General features: G+C 37.9%; 1 protein-coding gene across 2 annotated transcripts in view; it reads left to right on the top strand.

The window, feature by feature from the left end:
- The window catches only part of CENPK (centromere protein K), a 22,207-nt gene extending 3,816 nt beyond the window's left edge, over nucleotides 1-18,391 (top strand). For both annotated transcript variants that reach the window (XM_030968595.1, XM_030968596.1), the window contains exons 3-10: nucleotides 302-358; nucleotides 3,517-3,589; nucleotides 7,739-7,785; nucleotides 10,581-10,663; nucleotides 10,772-10,861; nucleotides 11,142-11,283; nucleotides 14,768-14,821; nucleotides 17,116-18,391. In XM_030968595.1, coding sequence (XP_030824455.1) covers nucleotides 302-358; nucleotides 3,517-3,589; nucleotides 7,739-7,785; nucleotides 10,581-10,663; nucleotides 10,772-10,861; nucleotides 11,142-11,283; nucleotides 14,768-14,821; nucleotides 17,116-17,274 — 705 coding nt within the window. In that variant the 3' untranslated portion in view covers nucleotides 17,275-18,391. The remainder of the gene's footprint in view (nucleotides 1-301; nucleotides 359-3,516; nucleotides 3,590-7,738; nucleotides 7,786-10,580; nucleotides 10,664-10,771; nucleotides 10,862-11,141; nucleotides 11,284-14,767; nucleotides 14,822-17,115) is intronic.
- Nucleotides 18,392-21,974: the final 3,583 nt, after the last annotated feature.

The following is a 21,974-nucleotide window of genomic DNA, read 5'->3' on the forward strand; positions in this document are numbered from 1 at the left end:
TGAACTTTTCCCTCATAACATTTCCCTTGCCTTTTTACTCAAAGAATACATCTTTCTTGAGCTGCTACTTTTCTCCTTCAGAGTTAATTAAGTTCTGCTTTACTGTGCTGTGATTTCAAAATTTTTCTTAATTTGCTGTTTTGGGTTAGGGTATAAGGGATGTGGAAGGATCCAAGTTAAAATTAATTTATTTCTATATTTAAAAAGTTGTGTTTAAATTTCTAAGAATTTCACTTTGTTCTTACAAAAGAGAAGAGTAAACAAACTTTCTTTGTGTTTTACTTCTTTTTTTTCTACCAAGTGTCAGAGAAAGCTAATGGTTCTAGGAACAGACACATTGCTACCATCAGATGCCAAGGTAAGACAGTGGGTTTTTAAAAATACTCCGTTTTCTGTTAAGACCCTAGAATCACAGAATGGCCTGGCTTAGAAAGGCCCTTAAAGATAATCTAGTTCTAACCCAGGCATAGGCAGAGACACCTTCAATTAAATTAGGTTGCTTTAAGCCCCTTCCAGCCTGGCCTGGAACCCTTTTAGGGATGGGGCATCTGCAGCTTCTCTGGGCAACCAGTTCCAGTGTCTCTGTGCTTAGACAATAAAGAATTTCTTCCCAGTATCTAATCTAAACCTGCCCTCTATCATCTTAAGGCCATTTCCCAATGCCCTATCACTACATGCACTTGTAAACAGTCTCTCTTCTTTCTTTTAGCACCCATTCAGGTACTGGAAGGTCCTATAGTGTTTCCCTGGAGCCTTCTCCAGGCTGAACAAACTCAACTCCCCTCACCTGTCTTTATAGGAGAGGTATTCCAGCCCTCCAGTCATCTTTCTGGTTCTCCTCCAGACTTACTTGAGCAAGTTCACATCCATCTTATGTTGGGGACCCCAGAGCTGGAGGCAGCACTCAAGGTGGGGTCTCACCAGAGCAGAGTGGAGGGGCAAAATCCCCTACTTTGACAACCTGCTGGCCATACTGCATTTGATGTGGGGTTATAGTTGGCTTTCTGGACCGCAAATGCATGTGTCCAACTTCTCCATCCACCAAGAATCCCAGATCTTTCTTCGCAGGGCTGCTCTCACTCAACCTGTATTGATACTGGGGGTTGCCCCGACCCAGGCATAGGACCTTGTGCTTGGTCTTGTTGAACTTCATTAGTTTCATACTAGAGCGGCTCTCAAGCCTGTCCAGGTCCCTCTGGATGCCATACCTTCCCCGCAGTGTGTCAATTGCCCCACACAGCCTGGTGCTGTCAGTGACTTGCTGAGGGTGCCCTTGATCCCACTGTCCATGTCCCTGACAAAGATGTTAAATAGTGCCTGTCTCAGAAACGAGGCCTATGGAATGCCCCCTCATCGCGGATCTTCACCTGAATGCTGAACTGTTGACTGTACCTGAGTGTGACCATCCAGCCAGTTCCTTACCCACTGAGCAGTCTGTCACATCTGTGTCTCAAGAGTTTAGTGACAAGCATGTTGTTCCAAACAGTGTCAAATGCTTTGCACAGCTCCCAGATAGATGATATCAGTCTCTCTTCCCTTATGCACCAATGCCCTAATCCTGTTATAGGAAGCCACCCAATTTGTCAGGCGTGATTTGCCCTTAAATTCATGTTGCTTAACAATAGTTGCCTCTTAATTTTCCACATGCCTTAGTGTAATTTCAAGGAGGATCTGCTCCTTGGTCTTGCTGGGCACAGAGGCGAGACTGATCAATCTGTAGTTTACAGATTTTTGTTTCTGTCTTCTTCATAATATGGGTTGTGTGTCTGCTTTTCCCATTGGTGGGATCTTCACCAGACTGCCATGACTTTTCAAATGTGATGGATAGTGGCTTTACCACTTCACCTGCCGGTTCCCTGTGGTGGGTTTAATCCTATCTGGCCAGCTTAGCTCTTCATCACTCCCCTCTTCATCTGGACAGGGGAGAGGAAATATAACTGAAGTTTCAGGAATCAAGATCAGGACAGATTTTCTCTTACTAAGTTTGAAAAATGCAACCAATAAATGACTAGCATAAGCAGCAAAATGGGAGGAGAAGGGGGTGTAACTTCAATACTTGTTTGGACTTTTTCCTAATCAGTGCATATGTAATTTCTTCTTGTTAAATGTCATTGTTGTGCTATCCCTCACAGTATCCTTGGGGGCTGTGCGGCTGTGGGATGAGCAGATTCACAGTGTGCTGGGTAAAGACCTGTCTGAGGTATAGAGCTCAGTGGGGTGCAGTGACTGGGGCTGTATCTGGCTGGTGACCAGCCACCAGCGGTGTTCCTCAGGGTGCAGCTCAGCTCTGTTCCACGTGTTTATCAGTGATCTGGATGAAGGATTGGAATGCACTGTGAGCACACTGGCTGATGACTCCGAACTGGATGATGGTTGGCATTCTGGAGGGACCAGAGGCCTTGCAGAGGGGTTGAGCTGGCTTAGAACATTGGGCAATCCTCAGTGGCATCATGACATCTAATACCAGCAAACCAGTGGGAAAGGAGTGGCTGTTGTGCAGCTCTGCAGGAAGGGCTCTGAGGGTGCTGGCTGACAGTGGCTCAGGGCAAGCCCACAGTGCGCCCTGGCAGCCCAGAGGGCACACGGCATCCCAGGAACCCTGAGCATGGCACTGCCAGCCACAGGAGAGGGGACAGAGCCCACAGTGCGCCCTGGCAGCCCGGAGGACACACGGCATCCCAGGAACCCTGAGCATGGCACTGCCAGCCACAGGAGAGGGGACAGAGCCCACAGGGTGCCCTGGCAGCCCGGAGGGCACACGGCATCCCAGGAACCCTGAGCATGGCACTGCCAGCCACAGGAGAGGGGACAGAGCCCACAGGGTGCCCTGGCAGCCCGGAGGGCACACGGCATCCCAGGAACCCTGAGCATGGCACTGCTAGCCACAGGAGAGGGGATTGTCCCTGTGGTCAGGGCCATGAAGCCTCACCTGTAGTGCTCAGTGCAGTTTGTGCCCCACAGTTTAAGAAGGTTATGAAGGTCCTCAAGTGCATCCAGAGGAGGGCAACAAAGCTGGTGAGGGGCTGGAAGGCATGTCCTGGGGGGAACTGCTGAGGACTCTGGGCTTCTCTACTTAGTAGAGAAGGAGCTGAGGGGTTTTTTCTGATTACTCTCTACATCTTCCTCAGGGAAGTGGAGATGGAGATGCTGATGTCTTCTCCCTGATATCCAGTGATACTATGTGTGGGAATAGTTCAAAGATTGGCAAAGGGTGGTTCAGAAATGACATTAGAAAGTATTTCTTTACCTGTACGAACCTTCCTCTGAAGGGCCTTCACAACTCTGCCAATTCTGACTCCTTCTCATTTCCCCCTTTTGAAAAAATAATAGAAACATTCCATGATCCCTGTGAATTGCTGTAAAATATTTTGAAGAAACCAGTGTTCTATTGTAATAGATGCTTTTTTTGTTTTCTGCTGTATTAACTTAACAATTCAATTTCTATCCTGTTCCACCTCATTTTATGCCAATGCAACTCAACATACTTCAAGAGATGCTTTTTTTCTTGTTACACAGCTTTCCTTGTTAATGCTGCAATGGAAAGCGATAACAATAGATTTTCATCAGTGGCAAACAAGAAATCTTGAAGGTAAGTAACTGTTTCCTTGTAAAGAATGTTTGTATAACCTGCTACAAAGTTTCTTTCATGTAGGTCATGAGTATATTGAGTGTCTGCTGATTGTATTTTCATTCCGTAACTACTTAGAAATTAAACTTATGCTACTTTAAAAAGTAGCATGTATGTTTCATTTCTTCATTATATTTGCACTTCAGTTCTAATTCAATTTGAAATTAAAAGTGAATTCACTATAATCCTATAATCCTATGATTCTGGACAAATAAGTGCACGATTCATATCACAATTCATCAGTCAATTAAATGGAAAAACACCTATTAGCAGATCTCCTAACCAAATAAAAAAAGTTAATTATCCTGTTACCCTCCTTCATATTCTTTTCTGAGTGATTGTTTTTTCTCTATCTTTTATTTGTATTTCGTTTTTAGAACAGAAATATTTTGGCAAATAATTCTGTCTTTCAAGAAGCGGATACATTAACCATACATCTGATTATTTTTCTGATTAAAGGTGTGTAGTATTATGATGTGACAGTTGAAACTTTGAAGTAGACCTTTAGTGCTAAGCCCTTTACACTGTAGTGAAATACCTATTTTGAATTAACAGGGATTGGAGATTTCAAGTCAAGATAAAGTGGTACGAGCAACTAGAATTTTTAAAAAACACAGGAATCCAGAACACTTACTGATTCTGAGAAGCACAAACCACTGAGACTAGTGGTAGTTCTTATATTTGTTAGGCATTATCAGTCAAAAGGTATCAATTCCTCAGTTCTTCAAAGTTCTCTTTGTACATAAGCACCACTGCTGATAAATTTTACCCTCTTTCAAGGCTGATGTGGCCAGACACTGGAAATAAAAGCATTCAGGATCTAAGTGTGAGTAAAGTAATCTTTGTTTTCAGATGTCGCATATGGACATTCCTAAAACAGTTCACACTGCACTATCATTAATATTCTGGTAGTACTCATGGTTATGTCTCCTGTCAAGGACCTGTTAGCAACTGTCAATCCAGTAAAAGTTCTAGTTAATCTTTAAATTAATATATTGACTCAATTGAATATTTTTATGCTAGTAAAGGCTTGGTTTTGTAGTATTGGCAAAATTATAGGAATGTGTTATAGGCAGCATGTGGTGATTTCCAATGTTTTGTCATTTAGCCAAATGGAAATGCCTTTTCAGATCAACATCAGAGGCAGTTCTCCAACTTTTTTCAAAGTCTATGTATTTGCTCCATCTTATCACTAAATAAGAGAAGCTGGGATGTTAATTTTTTTTAATAAATAGATACTGTTGCTGTATTAGAATAAATTCATATTTCAGTGTTGTAAGCCTCACTCCAAGAACTGTCAGCCTCCAGTGCTTCTGAGGTATGTAGACCAAAGGCATGTCATTGAATGAATTTGGAACATACTGGTTCTTGGCTGCTGTTCATGAATAAGTTGCTGGCTTAAAGCAAATTAATTGAAAGAACTTAGTTTTTATCTGGGTAAAATACCTGAGGCTGTTAGATTTCCGTACTAAAATATGTATATTAAACTTCAAGCTATTGGCTTAAAAATATCCTTGACCTATTTTTTTGGCTTGCTGACTTGCTTTGTTCAGCCATTCTTACTTCTTCCCAGATGATAATATTTCTTATTAGAAATCCAAATTTTTTAATGGAGAATTGTCTATAATTAATACTTTACAACTAAATCTCTGCCTTTTTTGGCTCCCTTTCCAGTGGAAGAAAAAAATCCTGCTAAGAATTTGAATAGAGTTATGGTGCTTGTATGGAAATGAGGAGTCCGCTTTGCTTACTTCTCTGTCTTGGCTTCTTTCTACCTACTATTTGTTTTGAAGGAGGAATTACTTAATTGAAAACATTGTCTGATTTTATCTAAATAAAAATAGCAGAAATACTGATTTAATACAATTTTCTAATAGAGCATGAATGTCGGGCCGTCTTGTTACTTTGAATTTAGCTTTTAGTACTGGCCAGTTCATTTCCTGTAAATGAGGACCTGTCAGCATTTCAGTCTTAAACCTTATTTACAGAGGTTATAGCTTGGCAGTTCTACATTTTTTTGAGCACAATATTGGCAAACAGACTTGAATTCACGATGCAAATTTTATTTTTGCAAAGCTTTTACTTTAGTGTCTTTTTCTTTCTCAGTTTCTGGTATTATTTATGTAGCTCTAGATCTGCTAAATCAGCTGAATTAAAACTTCTAAAAAAGTTTTTGGCTTATAAAAATAAAATTTAGCTTTTACCTTTGGAAAATCAGGAAGTGAAAGTAACCATATTTTAAACCATTTCAAACAGTTGTGGTCTCTGCATAATTTCTGTTTTTCTTTGCAAAATAGCAGTATTCTGCCAAATACCTTTTTGTTTTATTTTAATTTGGGTTTCTGTATAAACATGTGCATAGTAGTTGCTTTTACATTCCTAGCATCTGGTAGTATTTTTCTTAGTAATTGTACTGTGTATTACTAGGCAATTCTCTCTGACATTTGATTTTTTTGCAAGTGTAGTGATTCAACAAAACCGAAAAAGATTAATTGATTGTGGATTGAGCAAGCAGTGAATTTACAGCAGCAGCTGGCATAAGTGTGTTGTCCCACTGTTTTAGATCTGCATTGTTCCTTCACTAAGTTATGGCTAGTGATTTCTTTCCCAGGAACACAGTGCCTTCTATTCTGATACTCACACAACATGAACAGTGAATGGCAAGCATGAACTCAGGATCAGGTATCTAAAAATAAAGAAGCATTATGAGGCAGTTGTAAAAATTGATAATAATTGGTAAGGGAAGGCTTATAATTATCATGTCAGCAGGAAGTAGCAGGAGGAAGAATTGTATGGGTTTTTTTCAAATATACTAGTGAATGTGAATAAGAGCTCACCAATTAATTTTATCACATGTAGGTAGTATATTAATGTAAATAAAGGAATCTTACTCTAATAAAGCACAGACCACTGTCTCCTGCAGCTCTTAAGCTTAAGTGGAAGCAGAGTATTCAAATTTTGTGTCAAGATTTAGAAACAGTAATTTTCCAATTAAAAGGAGTTTTCGAAGAATTTAATTTAATGCATTTTTTGATGCTTCAGTAGTTTTTCTGATTTTCATCTCTGAACAAACAGTGCTTTTAAAACTACTAATCTAAAGCTCCTTAAAATTTTTGAGGTAAGTACTATAACATTACCAAAGAAAGTACTTTTCTGAATTTATTAAATAGACTGTGTGTATTTAGGAGATGTTTTATGCTGTCATGAGATGGTTAAGGATTTCCTTTTTGATTAAGGAATTTTTATTTAAGTAATTATTTGTAAGATTAGAGATTTCAAGCCCAAACTTGCACCAAAAAACCTGCCTATAAAGATTTTAATCTGTTAGAATAGCTTTCATTTCTCCTGATATTGTATTGAAATAGTTCAAAAAAGTCATGTGTTAATGCAGAAGCTGCAAGTTGACATGGATCTGAGAATTGACTGGAGTCTGTTGAATGCTGTAAAAAACAAGAATTTAACTTTTTATTCTGAAAACGCATGAGTCCTAAATCACTGCATTTTGTAGAAGTATTCTGGAGAAAAATTTCCATCTTCTTGAATTGCACTTTGGTTTCACTTAGGTATTGCTGTTGCTCAGTGTTTTGAGTTAGGATATTGGCCTTGCTGGGCCATTCATCTCCCTGCTGTTCTTGTGAACAGTAAGGATGGTGAAATGCTTCTGAAGTTGTTTAAACTAGGTTCTATAGTCCTGATCAAGCATGTAGGAGGCTATTTAACAAGGAATTGGAGGACTGGAAGAATTTGATTGCCCACATTGGTAATGTTGATGGAATGCCTTCTGCTGAAAAAATCAGGCTTGGTTGTCTTGAAATGTATAGACATGTGCTGTTTATTCATTATGCACCCTCACTAATGTATTTGGAGCCAGTTCAGGTATAAAAATAACACAAAAGCATTAACACTGCACTTTTTTCAGTCTAATTTAGTTTGCTGAATAGTGATAGTAGGTTAGCCCGGCAGGACACCACAGCATGTGGTTAAACTACTACTGAGAGCCAAATTCTTTTTCAGAAGCTACACAGATTTCTCTCTAGCTGAGGTGCTTTTCAGTATAAATAAATCTTTTTCATCCAGTGCAAAAAATAAGCAATTCATTTTATTTTTCAGTAATTTCTGCCAATCCAGGTGTACTGTTAGACTTGGGAATAGAAGAGGTAAGTCTAATAAAATTTTGTTGGGAAAAAAACCAATACATGCAATTGCTGCATTTTCCTATGACTGTTCTTAGGGTGGACTGCTAAAATGCTGTGTGTTTTCCTTCAGCCATTTATGTTGTTCTAATGCTTTTTTTCCCCCTCTAGTATAACTAATAAAATTTCCTAGTTGTAATGAGTGATGTCTTAAACTGACTTATTGCACAAGTCACTGAGTAGTGCACAATAAACAGTATTTTGCCTCTGGACGCACCATCTAATCACAGTAGCTCAGCAAACTTATCTGCATGCAATGAAAATGATGTGACAATCGACATCCCTGCTACATTAATGCTCCAAGGCCTCACTTAGGATTGGAGTCCCATTGTGCTGGATGCCACCAGGAGACAGAAATCTTGACTGATGACCATGCCTTGCCAAGACTTAACTATCATCTGTAACATTGTGCAGCAGGGTCCATTTCTAGGCCCGAAGCCTACACACTGTACTTTTCAAGACTGCTTTCAGTTAACATTGCTCAAGTGCTCGGGCAAGAAGATCCACACAGAATTGTGTTTTCAAGTTGATCTGTGGCTGAATTTTAATTGCTAATTTGTCACAGAATGGCTGGAGTTGGAAGGGACCTCTGAAGATAGAATCGTACGATAGTTTAGATTGGAAAAGGCCTCTAAGGTGATCGAGTCCAACCATTCAAATCCACCACTAAACCCTGTCCCTAAGTGCCTCACAGGATTGTGTTGAGATGGCTTTTGAATATCTTCAGAGAAGGACACTCCACAGCCTCTCTGGGCAGCCTGTTCCGGTGCTCAGTCACCCTCCAGTAAAGCAGTTTTTCCTAATTTTCAGATGGAAATTCCTGTATTTGAGTTTGGGCCTCTTGCTTCTTGTGCTATCACTTTGTACCACTGAAAAGACGCCTGCCTTTAAGATATTTGGGTGTGTTTTTTTAAATAAAATTTTATAACATATTGCATTTCATACTTAATAGAAGATTATGTAATATTATGTGTTACATGGAAGAGTCAGTTATCTTAGACATTGAGTTCAGTGGCAATAATTTGCAAATATTTTGTTGAGCTCCTCCATTGGAAGAAAGAGCAAATCAATAATGTCTTGTGGGTAACATTATACTATATTGATGGGACGTAGGAATGCTATGTGACTTGAGAATATTCCTGGGTCTAATGCCTTCTAGTATCACTCACAACAGCAAATCTGACTGCTGTTAAGAGTCAGTCTCAAAAAGTTGTTAGGTTACACACTTTGATTGGCATGTTGATCTGATATTTGAGGATTACAGGGTTTTTTCCAGATGTTATATGTATCGAGCATATTTGTTTCTGTAGCATATTTTCAGAATGTATATTTCTTTGAGCTAAATTCCTAGTGCTCCTATTTTGTATGGAAACAGAAAAAATACATCCAAATCATAGGCTTGTATAAGAAACATTATTTTGTACAAGACCATAGTGCTCTAACAGGGGATCTCATAAATTTATGCAAGTGTCTAAAGAGAACGGAGCCAGGCTCTTCTCATTGATGCCAAGCAGTAGGACAAGAGGCCATGGGATGCACAAGAACACAAGGAAGAGGTTCTTTACTGTGCACTGAAACAGATTGCCCAGAGAGATTATGTAGTCTCCCCTGCTGGGGTTTGTCAAGAACTGTCTGGATGCAGCCTGTGCCATGTGTTCTTGGATGACCCCTGCCTGACCAGGAGGTTGGTCCACATGACCCACTGTGGCCTGTCACAATTGTTAAGGAAACTTCCCCATCCAACAGTCCAGGAGCTGTGGTGTCAGTCACTAAGCCCGTTCACAGCTACCCACACTCACACAGATCAGGTGTCCTTACCAGCTCAGTCCTAGGCCCTTAGGTTCACACATCCTGATCCTTAAAATAATTTAATCATGGCATAATAACAGAATAACAGCTTGAGCTGGGTGCCTCTGAGGAAGGACCCAGAAAAAAGGACTTTTATACCCTCAAAGCCAAAAGGCTTTTATACCCTCACAGTGTAAACACAGATAAGTCCGGGTGTCATCAGCTCCTGCCATGTCTCAATGTCCCCTCACCTGGCAGGGCCTCAGGCCCCCTGTTCTAGAGTTGGCAGTTCCTGGCCTCTTGCCTGGGGCTCTTGCCAGAGCCAGAGCTCAACCCAGAGCTCAACCTGCAGCTCTGCTGCAGCTGCACCCTGAGCTGCCTGCACTGAATGTGTTCCTCAACATAACCTTACCCATTCTGTGATTCCTATAATGAAAGACCCAGCCCACTGAGAGTCCACTGTTCCCTAGATTCAGCAATGCCTACAGCTTCTGACTGCAGTAGTTTTTAGTTCTCTGTGTTTTCTGTCCCAGATATGTCATAGCACTGAGGATCATTTAATTCATGGATGCAGTTAGTCTTTCTTTGATGCATCTTCATTTTCTGTACATTTTCTGTGGTGCAAGTAGCATGGATTCATTCTTGCCAGCAGCTGCAGTAGTTTAGACAATAGAGCCCTGGTGCTGTAGACATTTTCTCCTCAGCCATTTATCAGCTGAGCAGTTCATGTGTGTACTTCAGGTAAAATTAAGTATTTTGTTAAGCTCTGTGAGCTTCAAGAAGACACTAATGAGCAACTGGTCACAGTGACATTTTGAATAGCTCCTGCATTTTAAACTGCATTTTAATGTTTATTAAGGCATTGCAGATGATTTTGTTCCCCTGTATCAGATTTACAGATGTAGCCTTACATAGAACAAATACTACAGTCTGGGCTACCTGCAAACTGTTTAATTTCTATTCTTTTATAGTTGCAGAAAGTAAAAATTGATCTTGAAATAGTGCTGTCAACAGTTTGGTCAAAGAATAGACATTTGGAAGAAGATCTGGAAAGGTAATACAGTAATTTGGACTTTGGAATGCTGTAAGTTTTTTTCTTTTTTTGACCGACCAGGGAAACTATTTATATGTTGTGCCATTTCCTACCTTTCATGTTTCAAAGAGAACAGCTGTGGTATGAGAAACAGAAGCAGATGCTAGATGAAGTGGAAGAAGAGGCAGATACCGAAGTTGAATATCCTTCCATAAAAAGGTATTTCTACATTTTTGTGTTACAAATTCAATAATTTAAATATCAACGGGAGCAAATGAGCAAGCAAACTCTTAAAATTTATTCCTTTTGTTTGTTTTGTTTAATGGATCAAATAATTGCTCAGTAATCCATATTTGAAACATGAAAGTAATGCTGCCATATCCTTTGATTAAAGATGTTGAATTTCTAACAATAGATAATAAGGGGTTTTTTTACTTAGGAGGAACTTTTTAGTTACTTGATTTGATGCCTTGTTTTGTTGCTGTGTTTTTACTGTTAGTTTGAAAACTAGAGAACTCAATGAACTGAAAAATAAAGTACTGATATTAACGACCTATAAGAAAGAACTCATGAGTGCTTTGGATGAATTCCTGGATGAACATTTTCCCCCGCTAGAGGAAGGTGAAAATATTGAAAAAGAGGTAAGACTTTTCTTTATCTATTAAATATGTAATGTTCAGTTTATGTTTAATTAGATGCAGTATCTGTTTGAAGTCACTAGCATTGAACCTGCAGTTGTATTTTGAAATAAGTATAATCTTTACAGCTGATCCTCTAGGTTTAATTTATATTTTTCAGGTTGTTTTATATTATTTAAGGCTGTTTCCAGCTGGGTATTTTCTTTTCTTAATGCATATATCGCTTACCCAATGAGATGCATAGCAATATATTGTGTTTCTTACTGAACTGCAAGCTATGCCAAATTTGAAATGGTGTGGGGTTCAATCCAAATTGACTCCTTTTTTTTTTTACTTGACTGGGCAAGTAGATTCCTATTTTCCTTGGCAAAGCAAATTTTAATTGTCTAACAATGTTTTTGGAACTATAAGGAAAAGTGTTTATAATTACAGAGTAGTTTGGAATGTTAACCATCAGATTTTGTTCAAGCAAACTGGGTCAAAAATTATCGTAAAACCTCAGGGAGAATAGACAGCCAGGGAGTATTTTGCACAATAAATTCAAAGTGTGCAGTAAAAATAAAACGATTACCATTAGTATTTGATAGATAAAGAAAAGCTATGAAAAAAGGCAGGGTTTGATTTTGATTTCAGGAACACTTAACATTACAGAAGTTGAAATTATTTCTTTAATCCAGTTCCCTGTTATTTCAGGTAACTACATAATATAATTTCTTCAATATTATCATTGAGCTCCATTTTAGAGCAAATAATTTTTTTTACTACTGTTTCTCCTGTGTTTTTTCTTCTAGCATCTCAGAATAGCTCTTTTTCTTTCTTGTGTTTATTCCTCCTTATATATTTACGGCAGCAATCTCATATCCTCTCTTTCTTTGTTTTGCTAATTGAACTAGCTACACCTTTATGTTCTCCTGCAAGATAATATTTTTCAATTCTCTAGCTTATCCTGGTAATAACCATGGTTCATGTGTGTTTTCACTTGGATTCATCTTTTTTACAACCTGCTAAGAAACAATATTATAAATAAAACTACTAGCTCACACTCATCTCGAAAGCAACAAAGTACACTCTTGTCTTTTTCTGACTGTAATTTGCAGCTAATGAATCCTGATCTTTTAATTAAAAAAAAATTGTTTTGCACATAAGCACATATTTTGCATATAAAAATACCAGTGGATTTGTCAAGACATGGTGTTCATTTTCAAAGTATTATTCAAATATCTTATTTTGTTGAATCTTAGTTTTTCTTCATACCAATGCTTTCCTTTCCTGTTGTTAGTAAATATGACATATTTTGGTCTAAGTCTCTCCATTTTAGAAACAGTTGCATCTGGGACAGTGTCAAATGACTTGCAAAAGTTCAGGTAGATGCCATCTGTTGTTCTTCCTTTTCCACAAATACTGTAATTCTTGTAGAAGGCCACTAAATTTGTTGGGTGTAAATGGTCTATAGTGAAGCCATGTTGGCTGTCACCTATTGCTTTACTTAAACAAAAAAACTGCTTTGATTAATTTCAACACGAGGTTTTATCTTTCCTTAGCTTAAATTTTATTTATATACTTCCTGAACTCTTAAACAGAGTCTGTTTTCTGACAGTCTTTTTCTTTCTTTTCACTCTTTGTGAATTCATAGCTTTTCTATACCTTTTGACTCACTTGAATCACTTGGCTTAACTACAGGTACCTCTTAATCTGCATCTAAGTAATTGGCTGGGAAGGCAAGACAGCAAGCCATTTTTGCCTACATTTATTGAGTGTAAGAAATACACTCAATGAATTAGCAATGAATTAGCAATGAAATTAGCTGCTATGTTGGTTCAGGAGAACACATTATTCACTTCTCCTGTCAGCTTGGTTCAGCAGTCTAGCAGCACCAAACTCTGCACATCAGCAATTTTGCTTCACTTTGTGGAAGCATGTTGTGTTCACAGTGGTTCTGTGTGAGGGCAAATGTGCAGGACATGGCTGCAGTATAGTTTGAACTGCTCCAAGCCTCACTGGTCTGGTTCCACTCTCCTTTCACCTGGCAACATGCATGTGGGATTGGGAGTGGGAATGGGAGTGAAGACTACATCATAACAGCTCAGGTTGGCTTCCATTGCCATGGCCCAACACCTTTAATATAGGTAGTGACTGTAGTAACGATGATCTTGCATTTTAAATCTAGGATAAAAATCTACTTTTATTTTTTTCAAGATAATAATACGAAAAATTAGAGGCTGAGGAATATTCTTTATGCAAATCTGTCTGATAGGAAGGGTGAAGAAGGTGCCTTTCAGGCTAAATAATGAAATGCTGAGCATCCTGCTTAATGACTTTATAAGCATCAAGTCATTAGCGGTACTTAATTGTATTAGTTGTAATTTTGACCAGGGAAATGTATCAGCAAAGGTTGTGAAGTACCTTCATGTTTGCTCTAAGGAGCTTTTTGCTGATAGGTAATGTTGATTCTATTTCCTCAGCCAAATATCGAGATAAGGGCATAGAGATAGATGTTATTGGCTCATAGCATCAGGATTTGCAGAGCTTCCATGGAGCAGGCTCTCCCTGGAAACTGAAACTTCTGACTGTCTGCAGGTGAGACTATTACAAACTGTGACTGGGAAAAAGGATCCAGAGCTTGCCTTTCAGAATATTCTTCCTTCTTGCTTGTATTCTTCCTCTGTTCCAGAAGTGAAATTTGTATAAGATGCTACACAGCTGGTAATATCATAGGTCATAAATTCATGCATTCAACAGCAATGCTGAGAAAGCCAGTGGAATATTATCTCCTTTATTTTGTTGAAACTGAAGTGCATGGGGAAAAAGAATAAAACTGGAAAATTAAAGAATCAGGTTTACCATGCAACAGTACAAGTAGATCCATTGACATTGCTGCCAAAGGAATCTCTATAGACAAATGGCATGATTTGCTTGCTACAAAGGAAAAGAAGTAATCTTTTAGTGATGTTTTATCATTGCCTTTTATTCCACCAAAATTTTTAATTATTCTATTTCTCAACCTTGATAAGGTAAATGTTTTAGTTGAATTCAAAGCAAGTATGCATTGTCAAATTGTGAAAAAATATTGAGGCACTATGAAATTAAGTCTTGAGTTGTGTCAGATTTCTATTATAAACATTTATTGAAAGCTCATGAAAAATATTTTTTCCTCCAACAAATCTTGTTCACAGAACGTTCTGTACTACATTATAAATTTGATGTACTTGGTTTTATTTAAATGTAAACACAGATGAAAACATTATGATCACTTTAGATAAATTTCTCTTGATAATTCAGAAAATGTTACATTTGAAGTGTAGGATTTTGAACTGGTAGATTTAAATGCTACCTGTATTTCTCTCAGGACTAAATCTAACAAAAAGTTTTCATCTTTTGTGTACTATGCAATCAAATAATTGTGTAATTATTTTACTTTGTCAATTAAAATTTTTCTTAACTGGTTTGGGGTTTTGTTAATTTGGCTGGGGGATGTTTATCTTTCCAGAACTGTTTGGCAGAGCCAGTTGTAGAACTGATAACTTTGCAAGAAATTTTACAGGTAAGATGTTTTTACTGTGTAAAGATTTGAGGAATTTTTTAATATTCAGATGTAATGATTATGATGATGATAAAGTGTTTATTACTAATATAAATAACAGTATGTGGTATTTAGCTAAGACAGTTAATCTAGAATGATTAAGAATGTTGTGTCTACAAGAAGAGTGCAGGGAGACCTCGCTGTTGCCTTCTGGTTCTAAAAGGGGGCTTATAAAAAGATACAGAGCAACTTTTTGCTTGGGGGAATAGTTTTAAATTACAAGAATAGATATTTAGATTAGCTTTCAAGAATAAATTCTTTACTGTGAGGGTGGTGAGGCAGTGGAACAGGCTGTCCAGAGAAGCTGTGGATGCTCCATCCCTGGCGGTGTTCAAGGCCAGGTTGGATGGGGCTTGGAGCAGTCTGATCTAGTGGAAGGTACACCTGCCCATGGTAGGTGCTTGGAACGAGATAATCTTTAAAGTACGTTCCAACGCAAACCATTCTGTGAATTTAGGTCAGTTTTCTATTTTAATTCCTATCAAAGTAAACCCCACATTATTACAAGAGGTGTGGCAGTAATTAACTGGTTCAGTTTAGGCTGGAGAATGGCTGTCTTATTTCTTGATTTTACAATGTTTGGTTCAAAGATGTTTTATGTGCCTTAGTGGCTCATGCTGGGAGAGACAAATACGGTGTTTAACAAAAAAAAAGGTCAATTTCATGCTCTTTTATACTGTTTCAAGAAAAATATTTCTGAAATATACATTAACAGAAGGACTAAATATGTAGCCTCAGAAGGACCAATAGTCTTGTGCATTAACTGGGTTATTCATTCATACAAGGAAATCAGTTAATCTGATTCATGCATTTCCGATTGATTTTATAAGTATAGAAGCATTGCTTAGTGTGAATTTTTAATTACAGCGCAGTTTATGAAAGTGAATTGCAAAGCATAATTTTTCTTCCTAAATGTAGCATATGAAATTTTCTGTTCTCCCTCCTTAGACAGTTCTAAGTTTTATATGTAAGATGTTCCTGGGGAATTTTTTTTTCTTGAGGCAGAATGTGATGTATGAAAACTTTCTGGTATTAAGAACAATTATCTATTATCTAATTACTATTAGCTATTATCTAATCACTATGTACTACAGTTTAAAGCCCAGGCTTTGGGCTTACATCATCAAAATCATTTTACATGCTTCAAATATCTCAGCATCCTTTTTAATGCCAAATTAGGCAGAGCTTGAAAACAGATCAGAATTCAGAGTGGCCACAGCCTTTATGGAAAAAGAACTCTGAAGCTCTTCCAATGCTTTAAAATTGCCCTTCATATTTTTCTGACGTTGTTAATCTCCTGAAAATGGGAACATACTCATGTAATGTCTGACTTCTGTTTGGAAGAACACACTATTTGAAAAATTCAGACTCATTTTGAACTTCAACATCCTGACCTAAAGTGTCGATGTCCCTTATCTTTGTATTCTGGAAGGTTTTTCTTTGTTGAGTCATGTTCTAGCTTCAAGTCCCTGTTAAATGTGAAAAATGTTTTCTGAGGTACACATAAGTTACAGCCATGAAAGCTATTTTGGAGTATCAGATGTCAGAAAAAAACAAGTAAAAATTTGTCTCGAATAATGCATTTGGAGTAAATTCTCATAATTGGAAGTACAAAATACATTAACTGGAACAATTCTTTTTCTGAATGTTCTGAAAAAGAAGAATAGTTGTTCATTTGGGTCTTTTATTAGCAGCACTGGATGCAAAAATATAAAATTTGGTAGCAAGTATTTTGAATTTGACTTTAGCACTAAAGGACAAAAAATATTTTGTACTTACTGAAATTGGGACAGTGTAACATTTAAAAGCTCTGATTAGAAAGATTAAATATCTGGGTTAATAAGAAAGAGCACCGTGGGATGGGTAAGATTATTTAATCTGTAATGTGTGCAGTACTCCCCATGAGCAATATTGTGATGGCATGAATATGATCTCCATGAACTAAAACAGAATGACAAAACTGATTTTGTTTTTAACTCCATTAACTAATTCTGTATCTAGATACAGCATTTAATCTACATTTATTCTGGAATAAAAGAGGATTCTGGTTCTAATTTTTACGTCAAAAAAGATGTTATGTAGCTAATTGGAAGTCCTTTGCTTTACTTCAACTTTGTACAGGTCTCATATTTCTTCTGTATAGTCCTTTATATCTTATATTGCTTACATCACAGTAATTTGTAAAAATTTGGTTAAAGGAGATAAAATCTAGCTGTTTTGTTAATTTCCTAAATCTTATCCTTTTGGTCTTCCAGATGCTGATAAACACATTGATGACCACACCACATGAACCTTATATAACAATCAATGAGTCATTTTGGCCGCCTTATATTGAGCTGCTGCTGCGATATGGAATGGCCATGAGACATCCAGAGGATCCAAACAGAATGCGCCTCCAAGCTTATCCCAAGTAGTGTGACCTACACATGCACTTGAAAACAAAACAACATCAGTCTCTTAATTCAGGGCTAGGACATAGGATTCCTACTAAGCTTTCTTAGTATCAAACGTCACTTCTTGTTGGATGATTTTATTCTTTTATATTAAAATGGATATTTGAGAGCATGAAACGTGGAAAAAGAAAAAATAATAATCTATTTTAACTGCTTACAGTTGGCTTTCAGTGTTTTATCAAGATTTGCATTATGGAAAGTTTTTATCACTGCTTCTGTAAGATGCCAATTCATGTAATAAACAAATATGTTTAACAGTCCTTTTTATTTTAAAAATCATATTTTATACATTACTTCTATAGATTAGATTTCTTAGATTGCCTGAAGTAATCTCTATTTCCTTTAGTATTTTCTTGTATTCTGTAGAGGCAAAATTCAGAATAGTACCATTCCTGTACATGGCCTTGCAAACATTTGGAACTAACAGAGAGGTATCCTCTCAAGAATGTGTTATGCCTTGTTTGTTTCTCAGAGCCTTTGCAAACAATTTTACTGGCTCCAAGATAAACACCTAGGAAAGCTGACACATCTTTCTGTGCAAAGTGCAGCAGATGTTGAGTCTGTGCCTTTCACTCCACGCTTCCCAAATGGCCTACTTGGTGTTATGCTATATTGCCTTACAGTATCAGTCTTCATTTTTTCAGACCTAGTTTATCAAGGCTTTTAATGGGTCTCTGTTCTGTTGATCTCTACATCTTCTAAGTTATGTCAGTTGGGAGTTACCTTCTGACTCAATGCTGGCATTCTTTGCAATCTCAGTCTTTTTGTAGCCATTTTTATTGTATTGTATTGTATTGTATTGTATTGTATTGTATTGAGTACAAAAATTCTACTCTTGCTTATCTGTAGTGACTAAATTATCCTTTTTTAACCAGATTTTAGTTTTTTGAGGGAAGAGCTTGGGTGATTTTTTAATTGATGGAAAAATAAAGATTTGTATACTATCATAGAATGTTTTTGTGTGATGGTTTTTAGAATGGTGTTTATGTGATTTGGTGTGATGACTTGTAAAGATGATGTAAGGATGCATGGGAGAAGTATGGGGGACCAATCTAATACAAGTTCCGGTATAATTGCCCTTTTTAGACCAATTAAATGTTAAGCAAAAAAAAAATCATTCATCTTGTGTAACTTTGAGTGAATGCTGTTCATTTTACCTTTCCAACTGGTGATTAAGTGTGAGTATAGAATGTGGTGCGTGGTGTTGTGCATGAGCATTGACTTCTTGTTTCATATTGCTTGTGTAACTACCCTCCTGTTGTGGTTTAACTTCTCTTATGAGCTCTAAAGTCTGACTAATCTATACACATTTACCTTACAGTATTTTTAATTAAGAATTTTAATAACGACATTTTTTGGTTTACATTTATAGTATTGTTTCTTTAGCATTTTTTCCTTCCTTTGTGTTTAAATGCTTTGTATTCTGCTATCCTTTCATCTTATTTATTAACACTGCTCAAGTACTTCATTGATGCTGGATGACTGCTTCTGTCTTGACATTAATAAGTAGATGAAGAAATGTTAAACACTCAGTAGCCTCTTGCATTTAAAAAGAAGAAGAATACCAACCCATACCACCCACTTCCCAAATCCAAGCCCAAACCACAGAATTGAGGAGATAGGACAGTCTATAAACAAGTGCTGTAAAGAAGATGCAATATTCATTATTCTTCATACCAAAATCAAATCTCATCAAAGTAAAATACCAGAACAGATTTAAATGAAAGTACTTCACATAAAGCTTTACATTAAATTATTGAACTCGCTGCCATAAAATATGTTGTAAGATTACATATGAACTTGCAAAAAAAACTTAACGGAATTCAGATTTGTGATTATGTAAGAAAATTGGAAGTCAGCAGGTTCAGAAATCTCTATCCTACTAATTGTTGGACCCTGAGGAGACACACATAGATATTCCCTGCGGCTCCACAGTATCTTCAGCATATTTTGAAGCCTTTCTACTTAGGCCCTGGATATGCTCAGAACCCAAAGGTTCAGTGTAGAGTTTTTCCTAAGGAGGGATTGAATCAGTACAGCAGAAGAAAAGCTGTAGAAAGAGATAATCCATTTTCTCTCATGGCCTAAAATGCATTGCCAGTTTTTAAGAGAAGCTGGTTTAGACTGAAACAGAGCTATCCGAAAGCTGTAGCTCCTAGAAAAATCCTGACAAGTAAATTGAAGCAAATCAAGGCAGTGATGAAGAACTGATCTTCCTTATGAAAAAAAGCTGAGTAAGCTCTTTCATCAGTACTTTCAACAATCAGGAACATTGGGGTGTATGTCAAAAGAGTAGGATAATTTCTCCATTTTTTGTCTCCTCGCATGTCTAAGTAACAGTTGTTTGTTTGGAATTAACACCTCTATTAAATGCTAATATTGTGACTCCATGTGCGTTCTGTAAAATTGTTTAACTTACTGTCAATTTTTAACTCTACAAAGGTAATGTAAAAAAAAAGCCAGGATGTTAAATGAACATTTGGAGCTACCAAGCCTGAGTAAGATGACAAACTGATCTATGAGCTGGCAGTGTGTCCTTTTGGCCAAGAAGACCAATGATATCCCGGGTGCAAATAGGAAGATCAATGCCAGTCTGCCTGTGCCTTTGCTTATTTCCCTTTAGTTGACCAGCGGTTCCCTACTCAGCCATGCCTGTCTAGAGAGAATCAGGTAAACCTAAATCTGTGTGTTATAACCTGTTACAGTGTGAAGCAATGTTGTGTTTACTATCCTACTTCCTCACAGGTGTAGTAATACCTTCCCCCTTCCCCTCTCCCTGCCTCCTGCTGAGAGCTGTCCATCAATATCAGTAAGTCAGCAAGGCCGTCATCTGATAGGTGAAGTTCAAAAGATGCCTCTCAGCCCTGGGGACAATTGGGCCATCCAAGTGTCATTTGTCCCCTGAGCCTCCCCCCTCCTACCTGGTTGGTAGCTCACCTACCCCTTCCCCTCCCCCTTTCCATGAGCTTAAAATGACATGGGACCATGCGGTCGCGATTCGGTTGGAGCTGTCGCTACATTCAGAGGCCTGCGTGCCCAGGAATAAAGTCTGGACTATGACCCCCTGGCCGGATCCGTCTCCTTTTCCTCTTAGCCTCGCCTAAAGCTTCTTCATCAGAGGTCGAGCCTGAGTTCCTGTTGCCTGGACTTGTTCCAAGAGCCTAGCTGCAGCATACAGCTAACCAAAGGTGTCTCTGAGGTGAAACACCACAGCTGCCACCTTTGGTCAAGCAGTGAGGGCCAGACGAGCCCAGGCACGTTCCACCCAGTAATATTGGGATTTTACTCCAATAATAACCCATGCAGGTCAAGACAGATGTCATGATAACAACCTGCAAAAGGACAGACATCTTTGATTTCAGTCATTGCTCAGTATGGAAGTATTGTACTTGGCTGGGTCTGTTTGATTAGGCCCATATCTCTGGAATATTGGCACTGCCTAAAGCCTCTCACAGCTCTGCCTCTGCACCAGATAAGCAGGCAGCTTCTCCATCTACCACATGCCATATTCTCCCACTACAGAGCTGGTGGTTTTAGTATGGTTAAGAGTAAGATGTCAGTCACAGCTGTGTCACCAGCCAGAGCATAATTCATGGACCAGCAGACACCTGCTGAATCAGAGGCCAAACCTTGGGGACTGGTGCTTTCCTCTGTGACTTTCAGTAGAAAATCTCACCCCATGGGAGCATTACTTGCCATTCAGATTTGGTGTGGTCTAGACATCAGACGTGCATTTACATGAAGAGGAAAAAAATTACTCATTATACAGTAAGGATTCTTCTGGAATGTGCATGCTGTGCAGAGCCCCCATCTCTTCTTGCTTTTTGGAATACATCAGTACAGCAAACTTCTTATTGTGACGAAATTGATCTAGCAACAGGAAGACCTTCTTGCACGTAGTATTAAGAGATTAAGGAAGAGCAGACTACACCTGCCTTCACAAACTCTGCAAAGGACTGTTGGGTCAAACTTACTGATGTGATTTTCTAGTGAAATAACTAAATTGTTCTGCAGATTTTCAACTTTTGATTGTGGCATTAAATGCAACTGCTATATTTATCTGCATTTTGCTGCATTGAAAAAAATCTGATTTTGAGAGTTTAGCATAAAAGTTTCTGGATGTAAAGTTTTGGCAGAAATATACGTGAGATTTGTTTGGGGTTTGAGACAGTACAGATGATACTAATGAAGACTGCTGTAGCTAGTTACAGACAGATAACATAACCTTGGAAAAGTAAGCCTATATTGAATTCCTGAATGTTTGTTAGTATTTTGGTAAAATGATGCTTTATTTTCTGTATCTTAGATTGTATTTGAAGCTTTTTTTAAAAAAGAAAAGTCCAATGAAAGCATGTGATAGCAATCTTGTAGCTGTTTAGATCTTCTTCTATAGTTACGTATTCACAAGAGATAAGCAGTCCATGTATTTTCTGAGAGAAAGTTATTGGTTTCTGTGTTTCAGTTTAGTTTACTGGATTTACTTTGCGGTGGGTTTTTGTGGTTTTTGTTTGTTTGTTTGTTTGTTTGGTTGGTTGGTTGGTTTTTTTGTTGTTGGTTTGGTGTATGGTTTTTGGGGGAGAGGGTTGTGGGAATTTTCTGTTTGTGTTTGTTTTGGTTTTGTTTTATTTGCTGTTTTGGGGGAGTTGGGTCTTTGGTTTTCT

The sequence above is a fragment of the Camarhynchus parvulus genome, chromosome Z (assembly GCF_901933205.1).
Source record: "Camarhynchus parvulus chromosome Z, STF_HiC, whole genome shotgun sequence".
NCBI classification, from domain to species: domain Eukaryota; kingdom Metazoa; phylum Chordata; class Aves; order Passeriformes; family Thraupidae; genus Camarhynchus; species Camarhynchus parvulus.